The sequence below is a fragment of the Psammomys obesus genome, unplaced genomic scaffold, assembly GCF_907164565.1.
Source record: "Psammomys obesus unplaced genomic scaffold, mPsaObe1.curated_primary_1811, whole genome shotgun sequence".
In the NCBI taxonomy this organism is placed as follows: Eukaryota; Metazoa; Chordata; class Mammalia; order Rodentia; family Muridae; genus Psammomys; species Psammomys obesus.
In genome coordinates, this window is record NW_026596406.1 from 173999 (window position 1) to 197980 (window position 23982).

The following is a 23982-nucleotide window of genomic DNA, read 5'->3' on the forward strand; positions in this document are numbered from 1 at the left end:
CACAAATCCAAGTTTGTGTGCATGCACATACACACACACACATACCCCACACAAATCCAAGTTTGTGTGCATGCACACGTGTGTATGTGTGTATGCGTGCACGCATACACTCACACATACACACTGGCTTTCAAAGATGGGTTGAAGGGTAGGGAAGGGAAAAGGAATAGAGAAAAACAAGGGAAGCTGAGTCTTTGGCTAATGACTCAGTTCCTCAGGAATAAACCTTCTGCCCTTAGCCAAAGGAGAGTGGCTCTCCCCTTGCTTCTTCAAGTCCTGAGGTTGGGACAATAACAGAGTGGGGTGATGCCAATTACCAGGTTTGGGAGGTCACCAAGGCAATCCAATTTGAATAAATTATAAATTAAAAATAAATAAAATAATAAGTGGCCCCTGCCCAGGACAGGGAGGCAACGCTGGCATTACTTGCCTGGGAACTTGGGACAATCTCAGGGTAGTTCTGGTTCCTCCCTGCTGCCTAAGCTGGCCTGGACACCCAAGGGAGGGGACAGGCACATAGAGTACCCAGTGTAGACAGGGTATGGAAGGATTGAAGCTTTAAAAACCCAAATAATCCATTTGGGTGTGAGCGCAGTGAGGGCTTTAATTTAAGCCTGAAGGGGCTCTCGCCATTTCTCCACAGTTTACCCTGTCTAGGATGGAGCAGATAGGTAGGCTTCGGGCCCACCTAGGTTCAGAATGATGGTAATTAGGGCAAAGGTGAATAACGTGGATTGTGGGGGGCCTCAGTCACAGCCTGCAGTTCATAGGGGAGCCCAGTGTCCAGCTCCAGGCTCCGGCGAGAGAAAAGCAGGCGGATATCTCCATGCAGGCTTATGCGGCCTGAGCGAGAGCTCCGGAACCTGGGGGAAGACAGCACAATACAAGTCAGTATCCAGATGACTGAGAAGAAAGGAGAGACCCTGTCTGAGGGGTCTGAGGGGAGGACACATCCCTGAGCTACCCAGCTCTCCTACGGTCATGTGCTTACCTGAGGTGCAGCAGGTAGCAGAGGAGGCGGTGGGTGGGGCTAGCATTTCCCTCCTCACCTACAGGCACCAAGAAGAGGCGATGGCGCAGGAAGGTCATGTGGGCAGCAGGCATGTCCGAGAAGTCAAAGGTCACAAGGAACATCTTCACCACAGTCTGGTTGGGGTTAAATAAGGTCTGGAGACAGGATAGTCCAGGTTGGTAGGGCCTATTAGTAGAGTTTCCTCTTTTCCCACATCTACTCCCTTAGGCAACACTCCCTCACTCACCACTTGGATGGTGCCCACTTTGGGCACACTGTAACCCTTCCTCCCCAGAGGATTCAGGTCCACAACTCCCTAGGAAGATCATGAACCATTAGCCAGGGTAGGAACTAGACACTCAGTCATGCTCACTAAATACTAACTGCTCTATAATGCCTCTCCTTGGACCTATCCCATACTAGAATTTTACCCATCTGACCCTGACTCACTCCTAGAAGAACATGTAAGAAACACCTTTTGCCACCCAACCCCTCTAAGGTAACTGTGGGGTTAGTTTTATAGCATACCAAGAAGGGGGCTGGGGCATTTTGCTCAGAAACATCAAAAAAGGTGACAGTGACAGGCAGCGTGACGTGCTGGGGACAGTAAGACCCACTGGCTCCGATCTCTGCAGTAAAGCCCTCAATGTGGCCAGACGGTGCAAAGCGTCCTCGAAGCAATGACTCCTGGTGTTAGGGTAGAGAAGACACATCTGAGAGTGACACTAATTTCTTTCTTTGTTCATTTGAGCCACATTCTACTGTTGAATTCCTCCCAGAAACCCCTAATCACAAATCCCAAAGGAGCTACCTCAAAGTTGCCCAGCAGGGTACGGCTGACAGCAGGGGTAGGAAAGGGGGAGGCACTGGGAGGGCTCAGCAGGCCTGGCCCCTTCCGGAGGCTTCGCAGGGAGCTTCTGATAAGAGAAGAGTCACATTGGGTTGGCTTGGGTGTTCTGAGCGTCCTGTTTCCAGTCCTTGTGTCCCATTCTTTCCTACTCCCTAGGGCTCCCTACTATACACAGTGTTGGAAAAAATTCCAGACTTCTGTCTTCACTTTCATGGCAAAGGCAGAGGGAGAATATGATCACTTACAGCTTCAGGCGACGTGCGCCTTTCAGCCTCCGCCCCATGGGACTGCAGTCTGTTGGGTCCTATGGTGGAAATATGGAGAAAAGAGGCTTTGTGAAGGTCAGACATATCTGGAACAAGACTTACTACAAGCTCTCAGAAGAACACCTCTACAGGTCTCCCCTACCTTCACCTACACAATGTCTACTTAGGGGCAGTTGAGAGTGGCCTAGGCATGGTAACCTATGCCTATAACCTCAGCATTTAGGAGCTAGAGGCGGGAGGATGAACTCATCCTTGACTATACAGGGAGTTTGAAGTCACTCTAGGATATTTGAGACCCCATCTCAAAAAATAAAACCAGGAGACTGGGAACATAGCTCAGGTGCTAGTGTTTGCATAGCAGTCACACAGCTCTGGGCTCAGTCTACAGCACCACATAGGCCAGTATGATGGCATGTGCCTTTTGGTGATCCCAACACTGCACTAAGAAGGTGGAGAAGTTCAAAGGCATCTTTGGCAAGCCTAGGCTTGCCTGGAATACAAAAGACCCTGTCTCCATAGAAATAAAAGAAAAGAATAGACGAACTTGTCTACTGCCTTACCAAAACAGGTTCCTTGGGCCCAGGCAGCAGGTGGCTCCAGAAGGGTGTGGCTTTGGCATCAGAACTATTGGCAGCAAGAGGGCAGCCCAGGGCTCCCCGGCGCCTCCGAGGGGCTGGGCCCTCATCTTCAGAGCTGACATCCAGGGCTTCTCTAGCGGGCAGCAGCCTTCGCTTGGTGGGGCAAGGGCCTGGAGGTCCGGGGCCAGGAGGCGTGTGCTCGGGACTGTGCCCATTGGTACTTCCAAGGGACTCCCTAGGCCAGGGGCTGCTCCCGTTGCCCACCCTAGCCACTGGGCTCTTACCCCCTATTTGTGCAAGATTGTGCAAATCAGTGTCAAGTGTGTGCAGCTGGCCTGATGGGGCTGGCCCTGGAGACTCCCCAAGGCACCCCTGTCCCCCTTGATCTGGGAAAGCCCAGTCTCTGGTGTGCAAAGTATTGCAGGAAGCATTTGATGAGGGCCAGGGGTTACTCTGGGTCCCTGAAGTCCAAGGTGAGGTGGCAATACCTCCCTGTTCCACAACACAGAGGCCATGATGGGAGAAATGCTGGCTGGCCACACCCAGTCCCAGACCCAGTCCCTCTGGGCTTAATAGTCCCACAGTAGATGGTTCTTCGGGGGGTAGTCCCTCTCTGGCACCCAGCCCAGGGCCTCTCTTCAGCTCCCGGGGTCCCTCAGTGGGAGGGGCCGGACGCTTCAAAGCCCTAGGAGGCTCGGAGGTACCAGCTGGAGGAGAAAAGATGGATACCTGGTAGACCCCAGAGGATGTCGCCCCCCCTGCTGGGCTGTAGCCCATGAGCAGGCCACCCTGGAGGGTCCCCTGTCTGACTGGAGGCTGTGAAGGGCCAGCCTCTGGCTCTGAAGATGGAGACGGCTCCGCCTGCACGTGGCGCATGAAGCCCCCCCTTGGGTCAGGGGGGCCCCCCCACACGGCCTTTATGCTGGGCCTGGGCTGGGGGGTCTGCGGACATCTGTAGAAAAGAAGAAAAGAAGGTCAGGGGAATCAAGAAATCTTTCTTCCAGCTGAGTTTCAGACCCTCCCCTATCGTCAACGGGTGACCTTGAGCTGTTTGTGGAGGTAAAGTTGTCTGACACCCTGGACAGAATTTCAGAAATTCAGAGGCCACTCTCAGAAGAGTGGCACTCAATTATCTCCAGTGTCTTACTGGACTTGCTATTCCATCCTTCTTCCTGGAAATTACCCCGATGAAGAAGCCTCAAGCCTAGGCGGGCGTCCCCTCTTCCTGTCTGATGCCTTGTCCCTCTAGCTGGCAGTCTGGTCCATGCCCACTGCACTGGCAAGGTGGCTGCCACCATTCCGTGCAGCGCTTGGGCTCAGCTGGACCCTGAGAGAAAAGAGAAAATATAAGCCAGGATCCCTGCAGCCAATGGTAAACCCCCCCCCCAACTAATATGAGCTATCATATTAGCACATACACCAAGACATCCTTCCCTTTTGTGACAGGCACTTCAGAAACAGAAGGGGCAGAGGCTCAAGACCCAGGGCCCAGGCAGAAGAGTTGGGCAACTCTGAAGAGTCAACAGAGAAAAACAAGTCTTGGCTGACTATATTAAGCATGTGAGGAATGAGCAGAGGTAACATGAAGCATTTGTCAGGGTCACCATCTTGGGAACTGGCCCTGAATTATAGGGAATGAGATGTCCCAAAGATCAGAGCGATACCATGATACCATGTCAGCTAGTAGGTGGACAGGGCAATAATTTACCTCTCTTACTCAAGGCTACCCAGTTACACAATTCATCTCTATATGTCTATCCAAAGGAGCAAGGGCAACACAAGAGTGCTAAAGGCAGAGGTCATGCAGATAGCCACACCCCATCAAACAACTACAAACCTCAAGTCATTTCCAAGCCAGCCCTTCATAGATGAAATCCCAACTTTTCCCAGTAATCTGTCTTTTTAACAAAGGAAGAGAAATCCAAATTGGGGAGGGGTGGTGGTGGTGCCTACCTTCAACCCCAGCACTGGGGAGGCAGAGGCAGCCAGATCTCCAGAAATTCAAGAGCAGCCTGGTCTACAGTGAGAGGTTCAGGACAGCCAGTGCTACACAGAGAAACCCAGCCTTGAACATCCAAAACAAACAAACAAACAAACAAAAACAAATAAATAGAAGCCAGATGATGGTGGCACAGGCCTTTAATCTCAGCACTCACTGAGGCAGAGGCAGGTGGATCGCTGTGAGTTCCAAGCCAGCCTGGTCTACAAAGTAAGTCTAGACAGCCAAGGCTACACAGAGAAACCCTGTCTCAAAAAATATAAACAAACAAACAAACAAATCCAAGCAAAAACAAGCATTAATAGGAGAGAACAAGGTGGAAAGGCGCTTTCCAGTTCTCACCCCTCCCCCCAGGCCCTGCAAACCAGAGATAAGGAAGCAGCAGGCAGTCAACTGGAAACAGCTGGAGAAGGTCTCCATGCCCTTCCCCCAGTGCACAACCAATACTCAAAAGAAAAACCCAAATGATTTCTTCGCTGTCAATGGGTGCACACACACAGTGGTCTTCACAGACCAGAAACTCGTATTATAGTGATGAGACCGCCCAGGTGAAGGCCAGCTGTCACCACTGTCATCCTGATTTGGTCAACAGCCTGTGAGCACTACTAACCACAAAGCCTTTTAACATAATGCTAGGGGCTGAGGCAGGAGGATCTTGAGTTTAAGAACAGTCTAGTTACATTCTGAGAGGTCCTCCCTCCATCAAACAAACAAAACAACAAAAAAGAAACAAACAAAAACCAGGTCACAGCCAGCCTCCCCTACAACAATAAGTTAAGGTCAGCTGGAGTTCCAAGAGACCCAATCTCAAACAAAACACAAAACCAGCAAATAAGCTGGGTAGTGGTGGTGGAAAAAGTTTTTAATCTCAGCACAGGCAGGCAGATCTCTTGAGTTTGAGGCCATGCTAGTTACAGAACAAATTCCAGAACAGCCAGGTCTACACAGAGAAACCCCGTCTTGACCAGACAAATAAACAAAAACCCAAACCCAACAAACAAAACAAAATACTGTTTTGGATAGCTCAAACTATCCTCCAAAGATTCCCCAAAAGATCTCCGTCATCTGAGACTTCCATCTGGTGCTGTCACTACTTCCTGTAACCTAGTGACACTTCTGTTTACCTCTGGTCCCTTCAGATCTGAGGGCCGCTGTGTTTTTTCCACAGCCCAATTTCAAGCTCAGGAGAAAATTACATCAAGACTGAAAAATGGCGGTGGAGAGATGGCTCGGTGGTTAAGAGCTCTGTCTGCTCTTCTAGAGGTCCTGAGTTCAATTCCCAGCAACCACATGGTGGCTCACAACCATCTAAACCCTATTCTGGCATGCAGGTGTACATGCACATAGAGCATTCAAAATAAATAAAATCTTTAAAAAAGACAGAAGAAGAAGAAGAAGAAGAAGAAGAAGAAGAAGAAGAAGAAGAAGAAGAAGAAGAAGAATCCCCAACTATCTGGGCAGCCTGACTGCAGAGAAAGACTCCACGAGTGAGAAACAGAGAGTTAATTTTACAGGGAGAATTGCAACAGCAGATGTGGTGGTAGGAGGCAGAGAGAAAGGAGACATTTACGCTCAGGGACTGAAAAGGTCTCCATGTCAATCATTCCCATCATGGCAGGCCATACTTTCCCATTTCACCAGGACCTCTTTAGAAATAAGATCCTGAGAATATTCTGGTCTTTCATGGTGGTGGGATGGCTAGAAAGAGGAGAGCACGAGTGATGGCAGTGTTGTGAGAAGGCACACCTGTACTCATTGCTTCCCTCCTATTCTCCACCCAGGCCTCAAAGTTCAAGAAGGGCATTTTCTGTAGCACTCCAGTTTCCAGGTCATTTCAGTTGCCCTCCCAAGCCCTTGCCCCAGGGAAGCCAGGTGATGACACGATGCCCTACTTGACTCTAGCATGCCTGGCATCTGCTCATTAACCCAGGGAGCTATTAGTTCCCTTCCTGTCAAGAGACGCTGAAGACTCTCGTGTGCCACCAGTCTGGCTTTAGACCGTGGCTTCAAGCTGACTCATGGGGCAGGACTGCAGGGCGGGAGGGATCTCACCCTCCATGCAGGGGATGGGCAGCAGCTGGCATTAAACAGCTGTGCCAGACTGTGGCTGCCAAGGACTACAGCTCCCAACATGCCGAGAGCAAGGCCAGCAAAAACAACAAGTCCCAGAATACCATGAGGTCTGTACCCTCAGACACTCGTTAGGCCTGGGAGGTGGGAGAGGTTCTGGTATAGGAAGAACACCTAGGCTCATTCTCTTCTCCCTTTCAGAGTTCAAGACACCCATTTTAACCTGACTAAGGAGTGTTAGGGAAACAGTTCCTATCCGTGTGTGTTCCGCTCATCCTATGCAAAGCACTGCTGTACATTTGTCCTCACACGTCTACACACTCTAGGGTGACTGTTCCCAAGACCACCCCTGTGAGTGGGAAGGTCGACCCCTGTTTTCATCCTCCCTCTGGCTCCTGGCCTAGAGCCCTTCACCCTTAATAGAGAAAGACAGACCTCAGCAATCTCTCCAAACTCAGATGGGCAGACTCACCTTGGCTCCTGGACTCCTTGTTCTGGACGATCCCGCACCCCCACCCCCTGCTCAGCCTCCCAGGTCGGTTCTCCTTTCCTCTCCACAGCCTGGGAGTGAGGCCAAATACCCTGCAGAGGCTTTGGAGATCTGCTCCTTCCACCTAGTACACACTCACCCCGCTCCCAAACTGGCTCCGCTGCGGTGGCTGCTGCTCCGGGCCCTGGCGTCCCGTCCCGTCCCGGTCCCTCCCCTTGGATAACCCCTGCTACGGGCCCCCAACCCAGACAAAGGGTGGCTTAGGCTGCGAGCCTTGCTCTGCTTGGCTCTTCTCTGATCAGCTTCGTGTGCAACACTAGCGGGCTCTGGCGTCCGCAGCCCCTCTAGCCGCTGTTGCACCCCTCCCCGCGACGGTCCCTCCCCGGGGCCGCCCCGGCTCCGCGCCGCAGACTCCGCTGCCCCTCTGACTCACAGGCCATTTCCTACCAGCTGATGGGGCCGCCCGCCCCGCCCAGCGCCCGGCCACCCCCGCCACTGCGACCACGGCCGCCACGCCCCCCTCAGACCACACCCTCCAAGGGCAACAACTGTGCTCATTGGACCAGTGGAGGCCAGCCTCTCCGCAACCTCAAGTGTGAGTCACGCCCTCTCCAAGGGGAGCACGTCTATTGGTCCACATAAGGGCAGGCCTACCCAACGTCGCCCCGCCTACTTTCTTAACCCTTTTTCTGTCCAGGTCCCAAGCAATTCTCGGCCCTGTCATTTAACCCCTTCAGACTCCAGCCTCTCAGGTCTCAACAAACCTTTCTCTTCCGCCCTTCCTGTTCTGAGGGAAATTACTAGGAAGCTCCAGGGCTTTCACAGATACAGTTTAACAATCTCTAACTCAGACCAAATCCAACCCTAGATATGCCCAAGCCCACTCATCTCTCCCCACAGTCCTAAACAGAGCTCCAAGTGAGAAGGTTGTTGCTTTCCAGTAAGCTTCATACAGGTCAGAGCAGAAGAAAAAGACCTGAAGTCGTACCTGATCTCCATCCATACTGAAAAATGGCATCCTTCCTTTTCTTTTTTCTTTTTATTTTTTGCCTTTGTTACAGATCCCAGGGGGCTCCTGAGCCAGGAATACATTTAAATTTCAGGGAATCAGGGCTTATTCTTTGTAGCTCAAAACTCTTCACAGATATGGCTGTGGAGCACTCTGCTGACAGGCCTCTGCTCCGAAGAAGCACAGCATCCTAAGAAATGAGTTAGAAGGCCTTCTGCCCAGAGTTAGTACTGAGATCAAGTTCATCTTCATGACTCACAGCTCCCTCGAAACTCACCAAGCTCCCCCTGAGTCACTGGGCCCCAGGCCCAGCCCAGAGCCAGCCAAATTAAGTGGCAGAAGAATCAGCATCCCTAACCTTTGCCCTCTTGCTCTGCAAATAACCAGGGTGGAACCTTTGCAATGACTGGTCGTTCATGACACTTTTTAGAGGGACTGCTCTGGAGTCCCTGAGAAAACACATAGCCTTGTCTGCCCTGTCCTGAACTTATCAGCAGGTCAGACAGGTTGTCACCAAATCAGGCCTTTTCTCCCTGTCAGTCACAGAAACAGGAAACAAACACCAGAACCAAAAGAAGTCCAAGTTCATGCTCTTGTAGTTTAAAGGCTGGATAAGCATCAAGGTGCGTCTCTGCTCTGCCTGTGCTATGAGGCCGCCAGGACCATCAGCTTGCTACTGGACTGTAAACACCCCTCCTCCCCTCCTTCCTCTCTGTGGCGCACAGTTAATACACGTAAACAACAGCTCTCTACCTTTCTTTCTCCTTGCCTCTGATGAGTAGGAAATCCTTAAAAAAGAACCTAGTTCCCTAAGATTGAATTCCCTGCTGCTATGGAGCAGGTTTAAAAATTCCCAAAGCCCTAAACACAGCTGCAGGTATCAATGTGAGAAACCATTTGCCTTAGGAAACCATTTGCTCACTAGGAAAACAGAAAGATAGAACAGAAAGATAGAAATCCCTTAGCAGCCCTACTTGCTTTGTCTATGACTATACTTTCAGGCCTTAATTTTCTATACAAAGATCAGAGGGGGAGTACTAAAGGAGTCAGGATCAAAAATATTCCAGGCCTCGGTATGCCCTGGGGAAAGGAGCATGGTTCAATCATGCATGACGTCATGCCCAGCTGCTCTAAACTTTTAGCTTGCATTTGCATTGTTGTTTTAATTTCTAGAGCTAAGGTCTTGCTATGGAACCTAGGCTGACCCTGACCTCATGATTACCCTGCCTCAGTTTTCAGAATGTTGGCATCACAGGTCATCAGGTGTTTTGTTTGCTATTTTTGCTTTTTTTCTTTGAGACAGGGTCTCTAGTAGCCCAGACTGAATTTAACTCCTGTTAGCACTTGCCTTTGCCTCCATAGTGTTGGGATTACAAGTATGTGCCTCTGGACACAGCCTGACTCTAAAAACAAAGGAACAAACATAAACTTAAGACGGGGTCTCACGTAGTTTAGGTCTCAAACACTGTAAGTCAGAGTATGACCCTGAACTCTTGATCCTTCTGCTCCTTCCTCCCAAGTGCTGAATAATGTCTTTAAAAAAATTATTGAGCCTGGTGTGGTGGCACATTCCTTTAATCCCAGAGGCAGGTGAACCTCTGAGTTCGAGGCCAGCCTGGTCTACAGAGTGAGTTCCAGGACAGCCAGGGCTGCACAGAGAAACCCTGTCTCAATCTTTTTCTTTTTCTTTTTTACTACTGGGCAATGGTTGCACATGCCTTTAATCCCAGCACTAGGGAGACAAAGATCTCTGTGAGTTTGAGGCCAGCCTGATATGAAGCTCCAAGCTAGTCAAGGCTACATAGTAAGACCCTCTCTTAAAGCAGCAGCAGCAGCAACAACAACAGTAACAATATTTTCTTCTCCTCTTCCTTCCTGTGTGTGCATGAGGGCAGGTCAGAGAACAACTCGGTGAATTTAGTTCTCTCCTTTCACTATGGAGTCAAGAGGGAAACCAGGTCTTCAGGCTCACACAGCCAGTACTTTACACACCAATCCACCTTGCTGCCCCCCCCCCCCAAGTAAACAGCAGCTACCACTAGCTTACTTTATTTCATTTTTTTTATTATTTTTATTTTTCCTGAGACAGGCTTTCTCTGTGTAGGCTTGTCTGTCCTGGAACTGTCTCTGTAGACCAGGCTGGCCTTGAACTCAGAGATCTGAGTCTACCTCCCAAGTGCTGCGATTAAAAGTGTGTACCACCACGGCCTGGCAACTTAGTTATTTCTCACAAACATCCAGTTCTTTTTTCCCTTCTCTTATTGGAAGCTCCATAAGAACAGCAACTCTGTTCAACATTCTCAGAACCTGGCACAAAATAGGCACTCAATAAATTTTAGTAAAGAAAACAATAGGCCCCAATAATGAACAGCAATGTGGAAACCTGGATCATTAACGCCCACTCTGTCACTATTCAACCTCAGGAGACAGTTTCTTTGACCACAAATTTGCAAATTTATAAAATGAGATGTTCTGAGCTGGGTCTGGTGCTATATATCTATAATCCCAACATCAGGAGTTTAAAGTCATCATCTGCTACATAGTGAATCTGGAGCCAGCCTGGGCTACTAAAAAGCCTGTCTCAAAACACAAAATAGGTGACCAACTAACTAGCTAACTAACTAAGGATTCCATTAAACAATGACCGTTGAGGAGATCTACCACCCCGGCCTTATACTCTCAATGGCTGCTGTGCACTCATGTTCATCACAGAGGATGGGCTCAAGCAACTGAATTCCCTGCTGCTGGCACTGAAGCAGAAAGGCTATATATTCAGCATAGCAAACTGGTGGCTTTTCTCTTTATGCCCCACCCACTCACACAAATGCCCTAGCCCAGAGGAAGCTTGAATGCCTCTGCCCTAGGCCCGCCGCTCTCTATCAGAGGGCGTCTGGGAAGCAGTGTTGCCATAGAAATCAGTGCCTCAAAGGCTTCAGCCTGGGCTTCCTTACCCCACCCTATCCCATGGCTTTGTCTGTCCTGAGCACCCCTCCCTTCCTCAGTCAGACCCAGCAACTGGGTGGCTGTGTGAGAAGGCTGGCTCGGGGCCCCTTTCAGCAACACTGTCACACTCGTTCAGTCACGGTGTAGAAGACAGCCCTTTCCCACCCGCTCCAAGCCAACCTAGAGGCAAAAAGAACAGTGGCACTACAAGTCCCTAAGCCCCACTTTCTGTTCTGATAGTCTACTTCCAAGCCTGGAGTGTGGGGTGTGGGTAGCCATTTTCTCTTCGTCCCCCAGCTGGGCTAGATCCTTATATTCCTTCCCAGGTCAGGCTTACCAGTGTGGCTCACCTCTCAAAGCACACAGCAAAGAAAGACCTTCAGTATTTCTCAGAATCACTCCTAGAGAACCCCCAGAACTTCTGAGGATACTAGGATTCCCCACCCAGGAAAGGACAAAAGTAGAGAAAATCAATTTCTGGCAAGAGGTAAAATGTGGCTTTGAGTCTTTGGGATTTCCTGGCAGAGATGGTGGTGGTGGTTGTGGAGTGGGATCAGAGCCTCCACGCCGGTTAGCAGGGGCTCTGGCTGCTAAGTACAAAGTCTGGAGCAGGTCACAGATCCTAGATGGGCAAGAACCAGGCCAGGCCCCGGTGTGAGGAAGGAAGTGGGAAATGAGCACACCCAGAACATAAGGGCAGGGCAGGGGGTGGGGTGGGGTGGGCAGAGACCAAAGCAGCCTTCTGTAGGAACAGGAACTAGGTTAGGAATTGACAGGAACCAGGTGACAGAAGAGTCCCCAGAGACACTTCCGGGAAGGAATCCTAGCCTCAGCTAGCTACAGATTCAAAGTAGGATAAAGACACAGTCACACAAACTCTGGTGGCAAGCAGGGCCTGCCTGCTCTGTGTACCCATGCCAGAAGGTGGGGTTAGGAGCACAGCAGCTGGCAGCACTGGATTGGTTTCGTGTTCCACTAAGGCCAGCACCCTCACTCCTAGAACACAGATCACAGATGTCTCTGGAGTCTCCACAATGCAGAATGTTATTTTCTAGAAACACTGAGATTCTTTCTCCTAGCAAGGGGAGGGTGGCTTGCAACTCTGCCCGTCCTACAGTAACTCACAACCCACCCCTCTTGTTCGGTCCATTTCCACCGACTCTCCCACACACTGGACGGCCAAGCCCTTCTCCACCACACATACCCCTGTTCTCCCGAAGCTCCTCCACATCAGTGATCCTTTTCCCCAACAGTCGACCTTCCACTTTCACAAAGCACTCCCGCCCTTCCCCCCACGACAGCCCCTAGAGAACACACCTCCTTGCTCCCTCATTGAGCCCCCGACTGCTCCCCCAATCCTGCCTCACCCACTTCAAAGCAACAATCTCCAAATTGTTTTCTTCGCTAGCGGTGGTCTCTACTTCAAGCCCACCCTCGGCCTTGTCTCGTTTTCCACACGCACCCCGCCCCACACCTGTAGTTCCGTGGGTCCTGTTGCACTTGAGAAGGTAGTGGATTGGGACAGTGACTGTGCAGCCCTGGGTGCAGCCTGGGCCTGCAAACCTCTCCCCTTGGGCCAGAGCCCCGCCCCCGCAACGCCCCGGCCCACCCTCTCCCTTGTCCCAGCTCCCACCTTCCCCGGGCTTGTCCCCTTTCCCCGGTTCTTTATTTCCTGAGACTCCGCCTCCGTAGCTCAAACCACGCCCCCGAGACTCTGCCCCCTTCTTCTTTGCATTACCCCAGGATCCTCTGCTTTCCTGAGGCCCCACCCCTGCCCCGCCCCCTTTCATATTCTCCGCCTTTCACGGGGACCCGCCCCCTCAGATTCCAGCCTAGAGGAACCCTTCCAGGTTCCTCACACTGAACACTGTCCGCTCCCAGTGCGTGACTTCTATCCCCCTCCCCTTCTTCTGCCTGCCTCACCGGGGCGCGCGCGCTCCTTGGCCCGGGTCTGCTGGCTGTGATTAGCAAAGTGATGGCTGCAAGTCATCTGAGGTCCCACCCGGGCCACGTGCGGCTTCTGTGATGACAGGTCTAGAAGGGCGGGGCTTTGGCTGACCAGCTACAATCCCGGACTGACCAGATCCTCCGGGGGCTGTTGGGGGAGCCAGAGCACCGACCAAAACCTAGTAAGTCTCTCTCTCTCTCCTCCCTCTCCCGCCTCTCTTTTCCTTTAAGGGTCCCTTTCTACTATAAACTGGCTTCTAATTCGCTATTCTTCCTCCCTCTTCAAAGTGCCGGGGTTCATGAGGTTTTCTTGCTGGTGTGAGCAAGCTACATGAGGAACTTGAGCCTCTTTACTAATGAGTATTTGCCCTAATGGAAATCCGTGAGGTTTGCGACATAGTGTTGAGGAATCTCAGGGGTCTGAAAAGAGTGGGAGCAGCGGGGCTCCAGGTTTGTGGTCGAGTCTGGGCTCAGCAATGGCAGTTGGAGTCACTGTTTCTTTTGAGGTGGCTTAGGGAAATGGGTGACCTTGTTTCGAAAGAAAGTCTGCCATACGCAGAGTGAGAATATTTGCAATAGGTTTCTCTAGCAAAAGAAGACTATAGGAATAAACAAAGAGCTCTCTACAAATAGAAAAACAAATGAAAATACACGATACTGTTACTTGAAATGTAAAAGTATTTAATTGGGGCTGTGAAAGGCTGAAATTGATGACGAAAAGTATTTTGCTTTGTAAAGGTACTGAGGGAACTATGTGAAAGCCAATGCTTTTCAATTTAATTAGGTCTTGGGTCTTCACAGGAAGTACCAGAGGGTAGAAAGATGAAACATACACCAGTAGATGGCAGCACAGGGCTTGCAGAACTAAGTGAGACTCGCCAAGGAGCCCGTTTTGGAGCCTCCCTTCTAACTTTGATAGGGTTGGTTCCACGGAGAAAGAAGTTGATGGAAGCTCTAATTTTTTAGGCTCCGTGACTTTGGCTTTATTTAACTTTGTGTGTGTTCTTACTCATTTCCTTTGTTTTTGTTTTGAGACATCGTCTTACCCTGGCCCTGTTGGCCTAGAACTCATAATGTAGGCCAGGCTGGCTTTGAATGTGCACAGTCCTTTTGTCTCAGTTGCTTGTGAGTTGGGATGGGGGTCTGTCGGGGGCCTTCTGGCACCTTGCTGCCCCCTGTATTTTGGTGTCTGGCTTGAGGACTACTGCTCGGATTCAATAGTGCATTCCTGGCTGACCTGGGGCTTTCGATAAGATCATCTTCCTGAAATACCTTAAATCCTCCTCTCCCTCGGGCTTCCTAAGTAACTCTTCTGAGGAACTTTCCAAATAACCATTATTAGCACATCTTGGTGGGCCATCCTGTGATTTCTAGTCACGGAGTAACCCTGCCAAAGGCAATTACATTCCTTCGTATGAAAAATTCAAATAAACTGAGACACTGATCGTAGAAACTGTCTTGGTCTTCATTTCTCGAGCCCTTGTTCCCTTTTTCATTCCCACTCCCCAATTCAGGATCTCCTGTGACAGACCTGCGGGACCAGGGTTCGGTGCAGGGAGTAACATAAATTGGTCAATTTAACACCAAAGGTGTGCTATGTAGCTACGAACAAGAGGAAAAAGAAAATTTTAAAAAATCCAATTCTGGGGAGGGGCATGCATGCAGAAAGGGGGGGAGGGTGGGGCCGGGAGGGGAGGAGGGAGGGGCTTATGGGGGATACAAAATGAATAAAGTGTAATTAATAAAAGTTAAAAAAAGGAAAAAAAATCCAATTCTCCATCTTTAAGAAATTTGCTTGTTCCTAAAGCAATATATATATGACAGATGTAGTTTCTTTATATTCTTGATACCCTTTTCCCCATGCCAATCTTTCTTTTCTTTTTTTCTTTTTCTTTTAGTTTTCGAGATAGGATTTCCTGTGTCACCTTAGCTGTCCTGGACTCACTCTGTAGATCAGGTTGGCCTTGAACTCACAGAGATCTTTGTGCCTCTGCCTCCCTGAGTGCTGGGATTACAGGCATGTGCCACCGCCCGGGCTCAATGCCAATCTTTTTAATTTCATCTATTTTAGGGTACATGTGGTAGTACTCATTGAGGCTTTTAATCTTATTTCCCTGATTTCTAGCAAAGCCAATGACCTTTTGGAATGTCACCTTTTTTTTTTTTTTTTCTTTTCATACTTTGCCCAATCAGGTTTTTTTTTTTACAATATTATTTATTTATTTATTATGTATACACTATTCTGCCTGCATATTAGAAGAGGGCACCAGATCTCATTATAGATGGTTGTGAGCCACCATGTGGTTGTCAGGAATTGAACTCAGGACCTCTGGAAGAGCAACCAGTGCTCTTAACCTCTGAGCCATCTCTCCAGCCACCCAATGAGTTTTTGACCGAGTTGTATGTAGCTTTCCTATTTCCTGTAGGGCACTCACAATTTTAAAAACATTTACTGTGTTTTATGTATATTGGTATTCACTTGCATGTATGTCTGTACATCTCATGTGCCCTTGGAGACCAGAGAAGGGTGTTCAATTTCCTGAAACTGCAGTTGCAGACATTAGTGAGCTGCCATGTGAGTTCTGAGAATAAAGCTTTATAAGATCAGCCTGTGCTCCATGAGCCATTGCTCCATCCTCGTGTAGGAAACTTTTATATTTTTTTCAGCTGTTGTTGTTGTGTTTTTTTTTTTTTTTTTTTGCCAAAGGAAATTAATGCAGATAGCTTTTCCACTCCCTGGGGTGTCCCTTCACTCTTTTTGGAGATAACAGTTCACTGTGTGCCAGGCAGTGGTGGTGCACACCTTTAATGCCAACAGAGGCAGAGGCAGAAGCAGGCAGATTGTTGTGAGTTTGGGGCCAGCCTGGACTACAGAGCTCTTTCCAGGACAGCCAAGGCTACAAAATGAAATTCTGTCACAAAAACTCAAAAAACTAAAAATAAAAAAAAAAAAAAGTGTTCACTGTGTAGTGCAGGTCGGCACTGACCCTACGATCCTCCTGCCTCAGCCACTAAAGGGCTGTTACCATCTAGCTTATGTCTTTCTCTTTCTTTTTCCCTCTTTCCTTCCCTCTCTGGGTGTGGATGGGACCCAGGGCCCTGCTCGTACTGCCTACATGCTCTAGCACTGAGCTAGAACCCCAGTCTGTAATGGTGTCTTCAGTGAACTTAAGTTCTCAGCCACAATGACAGCACATGTTGCTGCAGTCAGGTCTGCTCAGGTCTGCTAAGAACCGGGAAGTCAGAAACTGGTGAAAGAAGCAGGCTATGGCAACACATACCTGCCATCTCAGAACCTGGGAAGCTGAAGCAGGAGGATTGCCACAAGTGCAAGGCAAGCCTGGAGTACATAGCAGTTGATGAGCCAGAGATAAGTAGAAAGACTTTGTCTCGGAACAACAACTAAAGAAATGGGTGAAAAGGATTAAGGTTGGCCCTGAGGAAAATGGAGGAGACATCTCCAGTGCAAATTTCTATCTTCAAGGCTTCAAAAGTGTCAGTGGCTTTTATGGGACCCGGACACATACAGACACATATATACAAAACAAACAAAAATAGGTGGGAAATCTGGCTGGATGGCATCTTTCTCGTCAGAGTAATTTCTTTCTCTTAAAAAAAAGATTTATTTTTATTTTTAAATGACTAGGTCTGTGTGTAGGTGTGTGCACATGAGCCCAGGAGTCTAGAAGAGAGAGTCAGATCCCCTGGGGCTGGAGCTACAGGGAGCTGTGAGTGTGCCAAACTTGAGGCCTGAAAGAGCAGTATGATCTCTCCAGCGCTCTACATCGTCTTGAACCTTACCTTCCTACAGCAGCATCTGTGTTTTCTTTTTAGATAAACCAGTTTCTGTGAACATGAGAGGGGCTTTACAGAGAACAGCCTATGAAAAGGACAGATGGGGGCTGGAGACATGGCTCAGAAGTTCAGAGCATTGGCTGTTCTTTCAAAGGACCTGGCTTCAGTTGTCGGCACGCACATGGCAGCTCACAACTATAACTCCAGTTCCAGGGCATCCAAAACCCTCTTCTGGTTCCGTGGGCACTGCACGCAAGTGATTCACAGGCATACCTTCAGCCAGCACACACAAACGCGTGCACACACAAGCACACACACGGAAACGCATGCATGCGTGTGCGCACACACACATACAAGCACGCACGGAAAATTAATATATACTGAAGAAAAGGATAGATGGTTGAAAGGTTAGATCACATCTAGGCCTAGTAGTTCCTGCCTATAATTGCAGTGTTTGTGTGGAGGTCAACACAATGGTGCTATCTAGGGAAACAGGAACAGTCTTGTTTCCTCTGCCAATTAAAATGCTGGAAAGAAATGTTACTGAAAATCTTGGGGGAATCCCAGCAGAGACACTTTCCAACATCAGAAAAACTGGGGTCCTCTCCTGGGGTTCTTTGTTTCATTAATAATAATAATTAAAAATGGACACAAACAGAAATTCAAATACAATTTTTTGGAGTTCAAGAAGAAAATCCCTGGGTATGTGAACGAAAAAAAGGAATAAAGAAGAAAAGGATATGGCTGCTCCTACCCATGGTGGAGGAAGTTCATTGTAGATACGTGGAAGAGCATAGTAAGAGGCAGGGCCAGGAGCTGTGCCCTGTGGAGAGGCTGGGGAGGATGACGGGAGAGAGGGAACCAGGCGCAGCACCAGGAGGGCCAAAGGTACAAAGAACGGGTGGCCGATGTGGTTGGATCCCAGAGGAAGAGCAGTGCGGCCGCCGGGCTGGAGAGTTTAAGGCAAGGGGCCGCAAGGAGGGCCCTGTAGCAGGTAGGAGCGAAGGGAGACGGAGAACCTAGCAGCCGGGGCTGATGTTAAGTAGGCGCCTCGGCCCGGGATGGAAAGCTAACTGTAAGCTAAGTGTAGGGCTTCAGCACCGCCGGGTGGCGGGCAGCGCCGTCTGGAGGAGAGCTTTAGGAAGCACACCGCGCTAATCGGGGAGTTTGGACTCTGAAAGAAAAAGAAATGGGTACACTTTTCTAGGTCAGGCCTCAGAAAGGCGGACAGAGCTACAAGAACCTCACGGTGGCTCTCAGGGACTTCACTAGCGGAGGGAACGCTGGGAAGAAAGCACCTTATCTCAAGATGAGCCTGCCTTCCTAGTGAGGGCGGCCTAGCTCCGTCTCCGTCCTGCTCCGCGGGATTAACCCTTCAGGGAGGAGACAAGAGCCTTCACTCGAGGAAGATTCTCTTATTACAGGAAGACGACCTGTAGGACTGGCCTCGCTCCTCTTAATTGGGTCCCAGGTTTGAATTTGAACTCAGGCCATCAATATTGGCATCGAGCCTTTTTAACTACTGAGCCATCTCACCTGCTTTGGGGTTTTCTTAGTTACATTATAGAAAGACGCACCTGAATGTAGGTGACACTATTACTTGGGCTTGTAGAAGAGTGGAGAAAGTGAGCTGAATGTGCTCTCTCTGTCTCTGTCTGTCACACACACACACACACACACACACACACTCCGCCCTCAGGTATCTGCCACTGTGACTTCCGTGATACGATGGACTGTGAATTGGAACTGTGATCAAAACCAAATTTCCTTCCATTGTTTTCATCAGCATATTTCTATCACACCAACTGGAAATGAAGCTAAGGTGTCCTGCTCCACCATTCTTGTCTTCCTCCCCTGAGGTGAGGTCTCTTACTGAACCAGGAAGTCACCATTTTTTCAGTTTTGCTGTCTGGCCTTCAAGACTCAGTGACCCTCTGGTCTCTGTCCCCAGTAGGCTACCCTTGTGTCAGCGCCTGCCATTTCATATATTCCACAGACACCTACAAGAAGCCACGAAGACTGGTGCTGCTTATGGTGGCTCCTGTGGAGCCCAGCCACGACTGTTGCGGTTTGCATCAGACTTTCTGCTATGATGAGACAGGGGCAGCAACAGTTTCCACCCAGGCAGAAGTGTGTGCGCGCACGTGCTGGCGCTTTCCATCTTCTCTGATTCTGTGGAGTCCAGAGACTGTGCTCAGGCCATCCTGCTTGTCAGCAAGCAAGCTCAAGGCTGAGCCATCTCACTAACCCTTGTTTTTGTTTTTCTTTATTGGCTAGATGTGGAAGTAAGCCACCGGGTGACACCTTTTTTTGTTTTCACTTTTTTGAGACAGGGTTTCTCTGTGTAGCCCTGGCTGTCCTGGAGTCACTTTGTAGACCAGTCTGGCCTCGAGCTCACAGAGATCCACCTGCCTCTGTCGCCCCTGAGTGCTGGGATTACAGGCATGTGCCACCTCCTCCGGCTCCTCTTTGATAATGTCACCTGAGATGCTCCCCCTCCTCCTCCTTACTTCAGGAACAGACTGAGCAGGTAATAGGAAGAAGCTGCCAAGTGAGGCTGGTCATGGTGGCACACGCCTTCATTCTCAGGGCCCGCGAGGCACAGGCAAACAGATCTCAGAGTTTAGGACTAGCCTGGTCTACATAATGAGTTCTAGGCCAGCTAGGGCTACACACACACACATGGTCACACACATACACTCTCAGGTACACAGGCATGCACACACAAATGTGCACACACATACACACATACTCTTATGCACACACTCACAGAAACTCACACACACAGGTGCACATGCACACACACAAGCTGCTCCAGCAGAGTGGCAGCTGCAGAGACGACAGTAGAGTAGCCAGTTGGGACATCCATCGGAACGGTGGTGCCTTGAGTCTGGCTCCAGGAAAGCTGTGCAGTCTTTCCAGTGGCAGAGGCACCAGGGCAGTGATAGCGGAGCAGCAGTAACTGAGTGGCAGCAATCGGTACAACAGCAATGCTGGTGGCAGAAGCACAGCTTCCAGAGAGGGGCTCTCAGACCCCCAGGCTTGGGAGCCAGTACCACTGAGTTCTGGGCGGTAGACCCAGGAGCTGTACCATGAGCAGCTGGGAGGCTCCGGTGACTGCCAGTGCCCTGGGCCTGGCAGCTGCTCTGCTTACACAAACTGAGGAATTCTGACACCCCAGGCCTACAAAAAAGTGGTAACACCTGTCATGGTTAGGCTACGAGCCCTGGCACCTCAGGCCCACACAAGGAGCTTAACACTAGTGCTACCGTCTCTTGTGCCCTCCTGTTTATTGCCGCTGTGCTACTACTCTCTGCCAAAAGCCAGGGGACATAGCAGCTGCCAAAAACAGTGCTCGAAGAACTTCACCTGCTTACGGTTTCCCTCCAGGTCGAGTATTCCCAGCCACGTGATTGCTGACAGAAGGATCTGCCATGGTGCCATGGGGCAGGTCTAGGCAGCATATGGCAAAGGTTTCTAATGTCTTTGGTAGGAATATCCCAGTGGGTTTTGGCCTCCGGCAGCTAGTTGACTGAAACTTAAAAACAGCTTCCTTACAGCCAAAACACTCGGAGTTTAGCTCTAGAGCCAGCTTACACATAGAAACGCCTGAAGAAAGCCTAAAAGAAGAAAGATGCAGCAAAAGTCCAAGTGCGCTACTTTGTGTAAATGGAGACTACAAGAGCAGGAAATGGATGGCGAAGGCTTGGGATGCTGGCGCAGGTTGTGGACTGCTGTTCTCCATCATCATCTGATCTCCATGGCCACCTCTTGTTCATAACCCAAATAGTTCCTGCTGGTCCTGTGCCCCAGTGTGACCTTATGGAGTACTTGTGTTCTCAGTTGTGCCCAAGTGAAATGCATGCACAACAATAAATCATTGCAAGCCAGTGCAGTGCTTGTAATCTCAACATCTTCTTTTCCTCGCTCCCTCTCCTTTCTCCCCTTTTTGCCTTTTTCTTCCCCCTCCTCCTTGACATACATACAGTTCAGGGGCTTGGCTCAAATTTTGATCTTCTTGTTTTGGTCCCCTGAATGTTGGGGTCATGGGCATCTGCCATCCACCACACCCAGCATATTAAGCAGATATCTAAGTGACAGACGCCTCTACCCACTGAGCCATCTTGCAGTTCCATGACTCACGATTGGTAAAGAGACCACATTAGGAAAGAAAGATGGGGGGGCCTGGAGGAATGGAAGGCTCAGCAGTTAAGAGGGCCCAAGATTGGCTCCATGTTGGAGGACACATAACTGTCTGAATTCCAGCTCTAGGGTCATTGATTCCTTTGGTCTCTGAGGGCCCTTGAACACAAATACATGCACATACACATAATTAAAGATGAAATAAATCTTTAAAAAATGAGGTACTGTCATTCTAGGATAGCAAAGATTATGACTTTTCAGGAAACTGTACTGCTTTCTCAGCTTAAGCTTCTATTTTTTTTTTTTAATATTATTGCTTCCCAGGGCTGTGGTGGTGCACACAGGAGGCAGAGGCAGATGGCTCTCTGTGAATCTGAGGCCAGCCTGGTCTACAGAATGAGTTCCAGGCTAGCCAAGGCTACACAGAGAATCCCCCTAAAAAAGATTATTTTTATTTCATGTGTATAAATGTTTGTCTGCAAGTATGTTTGTGTATCACGTACATGTCTAATGCAGGTGAAGGCAAAAATAAATAACTGAAAAGAATGGTGATTGGCTCTCCTGTAACTGGGGTTACAGCTAGAAACTGCCATGTGGATGTTGGGAACCAGAGCTGGGTCCTCTGAAGAGCAGCAAATGCTTTCAAGTGCTGAGCCATCTCTCCAGCCCTTTGTTTTAAGTTACTAAGTTATGGGGTTATTTATAAATAGATAATACACATGCCAATAGATAGATAATACACTGGCTGAATCCGCCTAGCTCTAAACTGTACAAACCTCACAAATTTATTACATTGTTTCCCACTACTCTAGTATTTGCAGCTGCAAAGGCATTGCCAGTCTCTCATCATCCGCTGGCCTCTGCATTCTCTAGAAGAATCCTTGATTTTTATAACAGTTCTGTTTGTTCTCTCTAAACTCAGTACCAGCATTTTGAAGTTCAACTCCTTTTTCTTCTTTTTCTCCCTCTCCTCTTTGGGTTTTTCGAGACAGGGTTTCTCTGTGCAGCCTTGGCTGTCCAGGACTCTCTTTGTAGACCAGGCTGGCCTCGAGCTCACAAGACATCCACCTGCCTCTGCCTCCCTGAGTGCTGGGATCCCAGGCTTGAGCCACCGCGCCCGCTCACTCCTTCTTCAGTTCCTTGTTCGATATAGAACTGCGACCAAAATGAACTATTCCAACCACCGGCAGCCCAAAAATGAGCACTGACTTTGAAATCTCTTCGCTAGGAAGCTGAGTGACCCTGCTTCCAATCTTCCTCAAAGTTTAGTATTTTTTTTTTCTTCTCCAGATTCATAGCTATAATATTTGGAAAGACACTTTCTACTCTTTTTAAAGACAGGGTTTCGTGCAGATCGGGCTGGCCTCAGATTGGCCGCATAGCCAAGGACGACCTTGAATTGCCGATCTCCCGAAGAGCTGGAATTTTGCTACCACAGCCCCCACGCAACCTTTTGTAATTACTCCGGAGAGGGCCTCTTTGATTGTGAGGCCCTGTCTCATTAAGAACATCAACTGCAAAGGCCTCAACGAAAAGAACCTGTCCTTTGTGTGGAAACTGCACACACGTGGGAGGAGCTCCAGGTTTCAATTCCCGCCGCACGCAGGTGCGGGCCGGCCCCGCCCATCCCCGCTTCAAGGCCTTTCAGTGGGAGGAGCTGCTTTCAGTCGCCCGTCTTAGGAGGACGGAGGGGGACGGGGGCGGGGCCGGCAGACTGGGCGCGAGCGGATTGGCCGGGGGGCGCGGCCCCGAGGCTTGGTCCCGCCCAGGCCCTCGCAGGGTGCCCGGCCCGAGGGACCCGAGGGACTCGCCGGTCGCCCAGGCTTCGCAGCTATGGCGCCTCGGGGCCGCGCCCAGCCCCCGGTTTGCCGGCGGAGCCTTAGCTCTTTCCTCCGCTCACTCCGACCGTGAGGAGCCGCGCGGCTCCGAGGGAGCGGGGAACGCGGCCGGCGACGGGGACCATGAAGAGCGGCCCGGTCCGCGGGGCGGACGGCGGGCGGCGGCGCGGCACCTGCTGAGAGCAGAGGGAGCGGCCCGGCGCCGAGGTGCGGCGGAGGCTGCTCGGCGCCTCGGCCATGTCGCTGCTCTGCGTGCGGGGTGAGTGTGCGGCCGGCGGGGCTTCTGGCAGCGCCCAGCCGCCGCCTCTCCCGAACTTCGCTCGGAACCGCGTGGGTTCCGGCGGGCGGACGCGTGCCCAGCCTGCGCTCGCTCTCCTGCAGCGCACCCCTCTTTCTGGCGGCGGTGAGGCAGTGCTGTCCGGCCAGCCAGATGCTGTAGCCAGTGAGGCGGGCCGCTGAGAGTGGGGCTCCTGCGCACGGTGCCTGTCCGGGGCGGGCCGCCTCGCACGCTTCTCCCTGCGCTGGCCGCGGTGGGGGCACAGCTGTCAGCCCCCCTTGCAGTTTATTTCTTGATTTGCATCTTACGGTTGTCTGTCTCACCCCTGGCTCTTTCCCTGAACCTCAGCCTGTGTGTAGGCTAAAATTATTTTCACATACCACTTTGAAGAAGGATGTGCTGCTGGCTTCTCTCCTGTGGGCGCAGAACGTGGAGATACGGTTTTATTTTAGCTTCCGTCCCTTTCTCCAAGGACACTTGTTTCATCCAGGAAGGGATGCGTTTGTGTGGTGTTCTGTTTTTTTTTTTTTTTTTTGTAACTACAGTCTTGTTATGTATCCCAGGCTGCTTTTGAACTCACTGTGTAGTTCAGGCTGGCTTGGAAGTGATCTAACCTCACCTTCTGAGCACTGGGATTACAGGAAGCTTTTTATAAAACTAGAGCTTTGGAGTTTAAGTCACATGAGGTACAGTGCTCCGGACTTAGCTCTATGTGAGTAGAGACTGTGTTGCTGGCTTTTGTAGTATTCTGAGTGCCACATTCCA

General features: G+C 50.2%; 2 protein-coding genes across 4 annotated transcripts in view; one reads left to right on the forward strand and one right to left on the reverse strand.

Annotated features, from left to right (window-relative positions):
* The window catches only part of Atosb (atos homolog B), a 13259-nt gene extending 494 nt beyond the window's left edge, over positions 1-12765 (reverse strand). Inside the window, exons 1-9 of one of the 3 annotated variants that reach the window (XM_055597626.1) lie at positions 12692-12765; positions 3890-4033; positions 2689-3658; positions 2108-2166; positions 1824-1929; positions 1541-1699; positions 1260-1328; positions 992-1167; positions 1-863 (exon numbers count right to left, since the gene is read on the reverse strand). The exon at positions 1-863 is cut by the window's left edge and continues 494 nt beyond it. In XM_055597626.1, the coding sequence (XP_055453601.1) occupies positions 710-863; positions 992-1167; positions 1260-1328; positions 1541-1699; positions 1824-1929; positions 2108-2166; positions 2689-3582 (1617 nt within the window). In that variant the 5' untranslated portion in view covers positions 3583-3658; positions 3890-4033; positions 12692-12765 and the 3' untranslated portion in view covers positions 1-709. The other 2 variants (XM_055597627.1, XM_055597625.1) reach the window with 2 other exon arrangements.
* A 10142-nt stretch (positions 12766-22907) lies between these two features.
* The window catches only part of Unc13b (unc-13 homolog B), a 192244-nt gene continuing 191169 nt past the window's right edge, over positions 22908-23982 (forward strand). Inside the window, exon 1 of the mRNA XM_055597640.1 lies at positions 22908-23199. Coding sequence (XP_055453615.1) covers positions 23178-23199 — 22 coding nt within the window. The 5' untranslated portion in view covers positions 22908-23177. The remainder of the gene's footprint in view (positions 23200-23982) is intronic.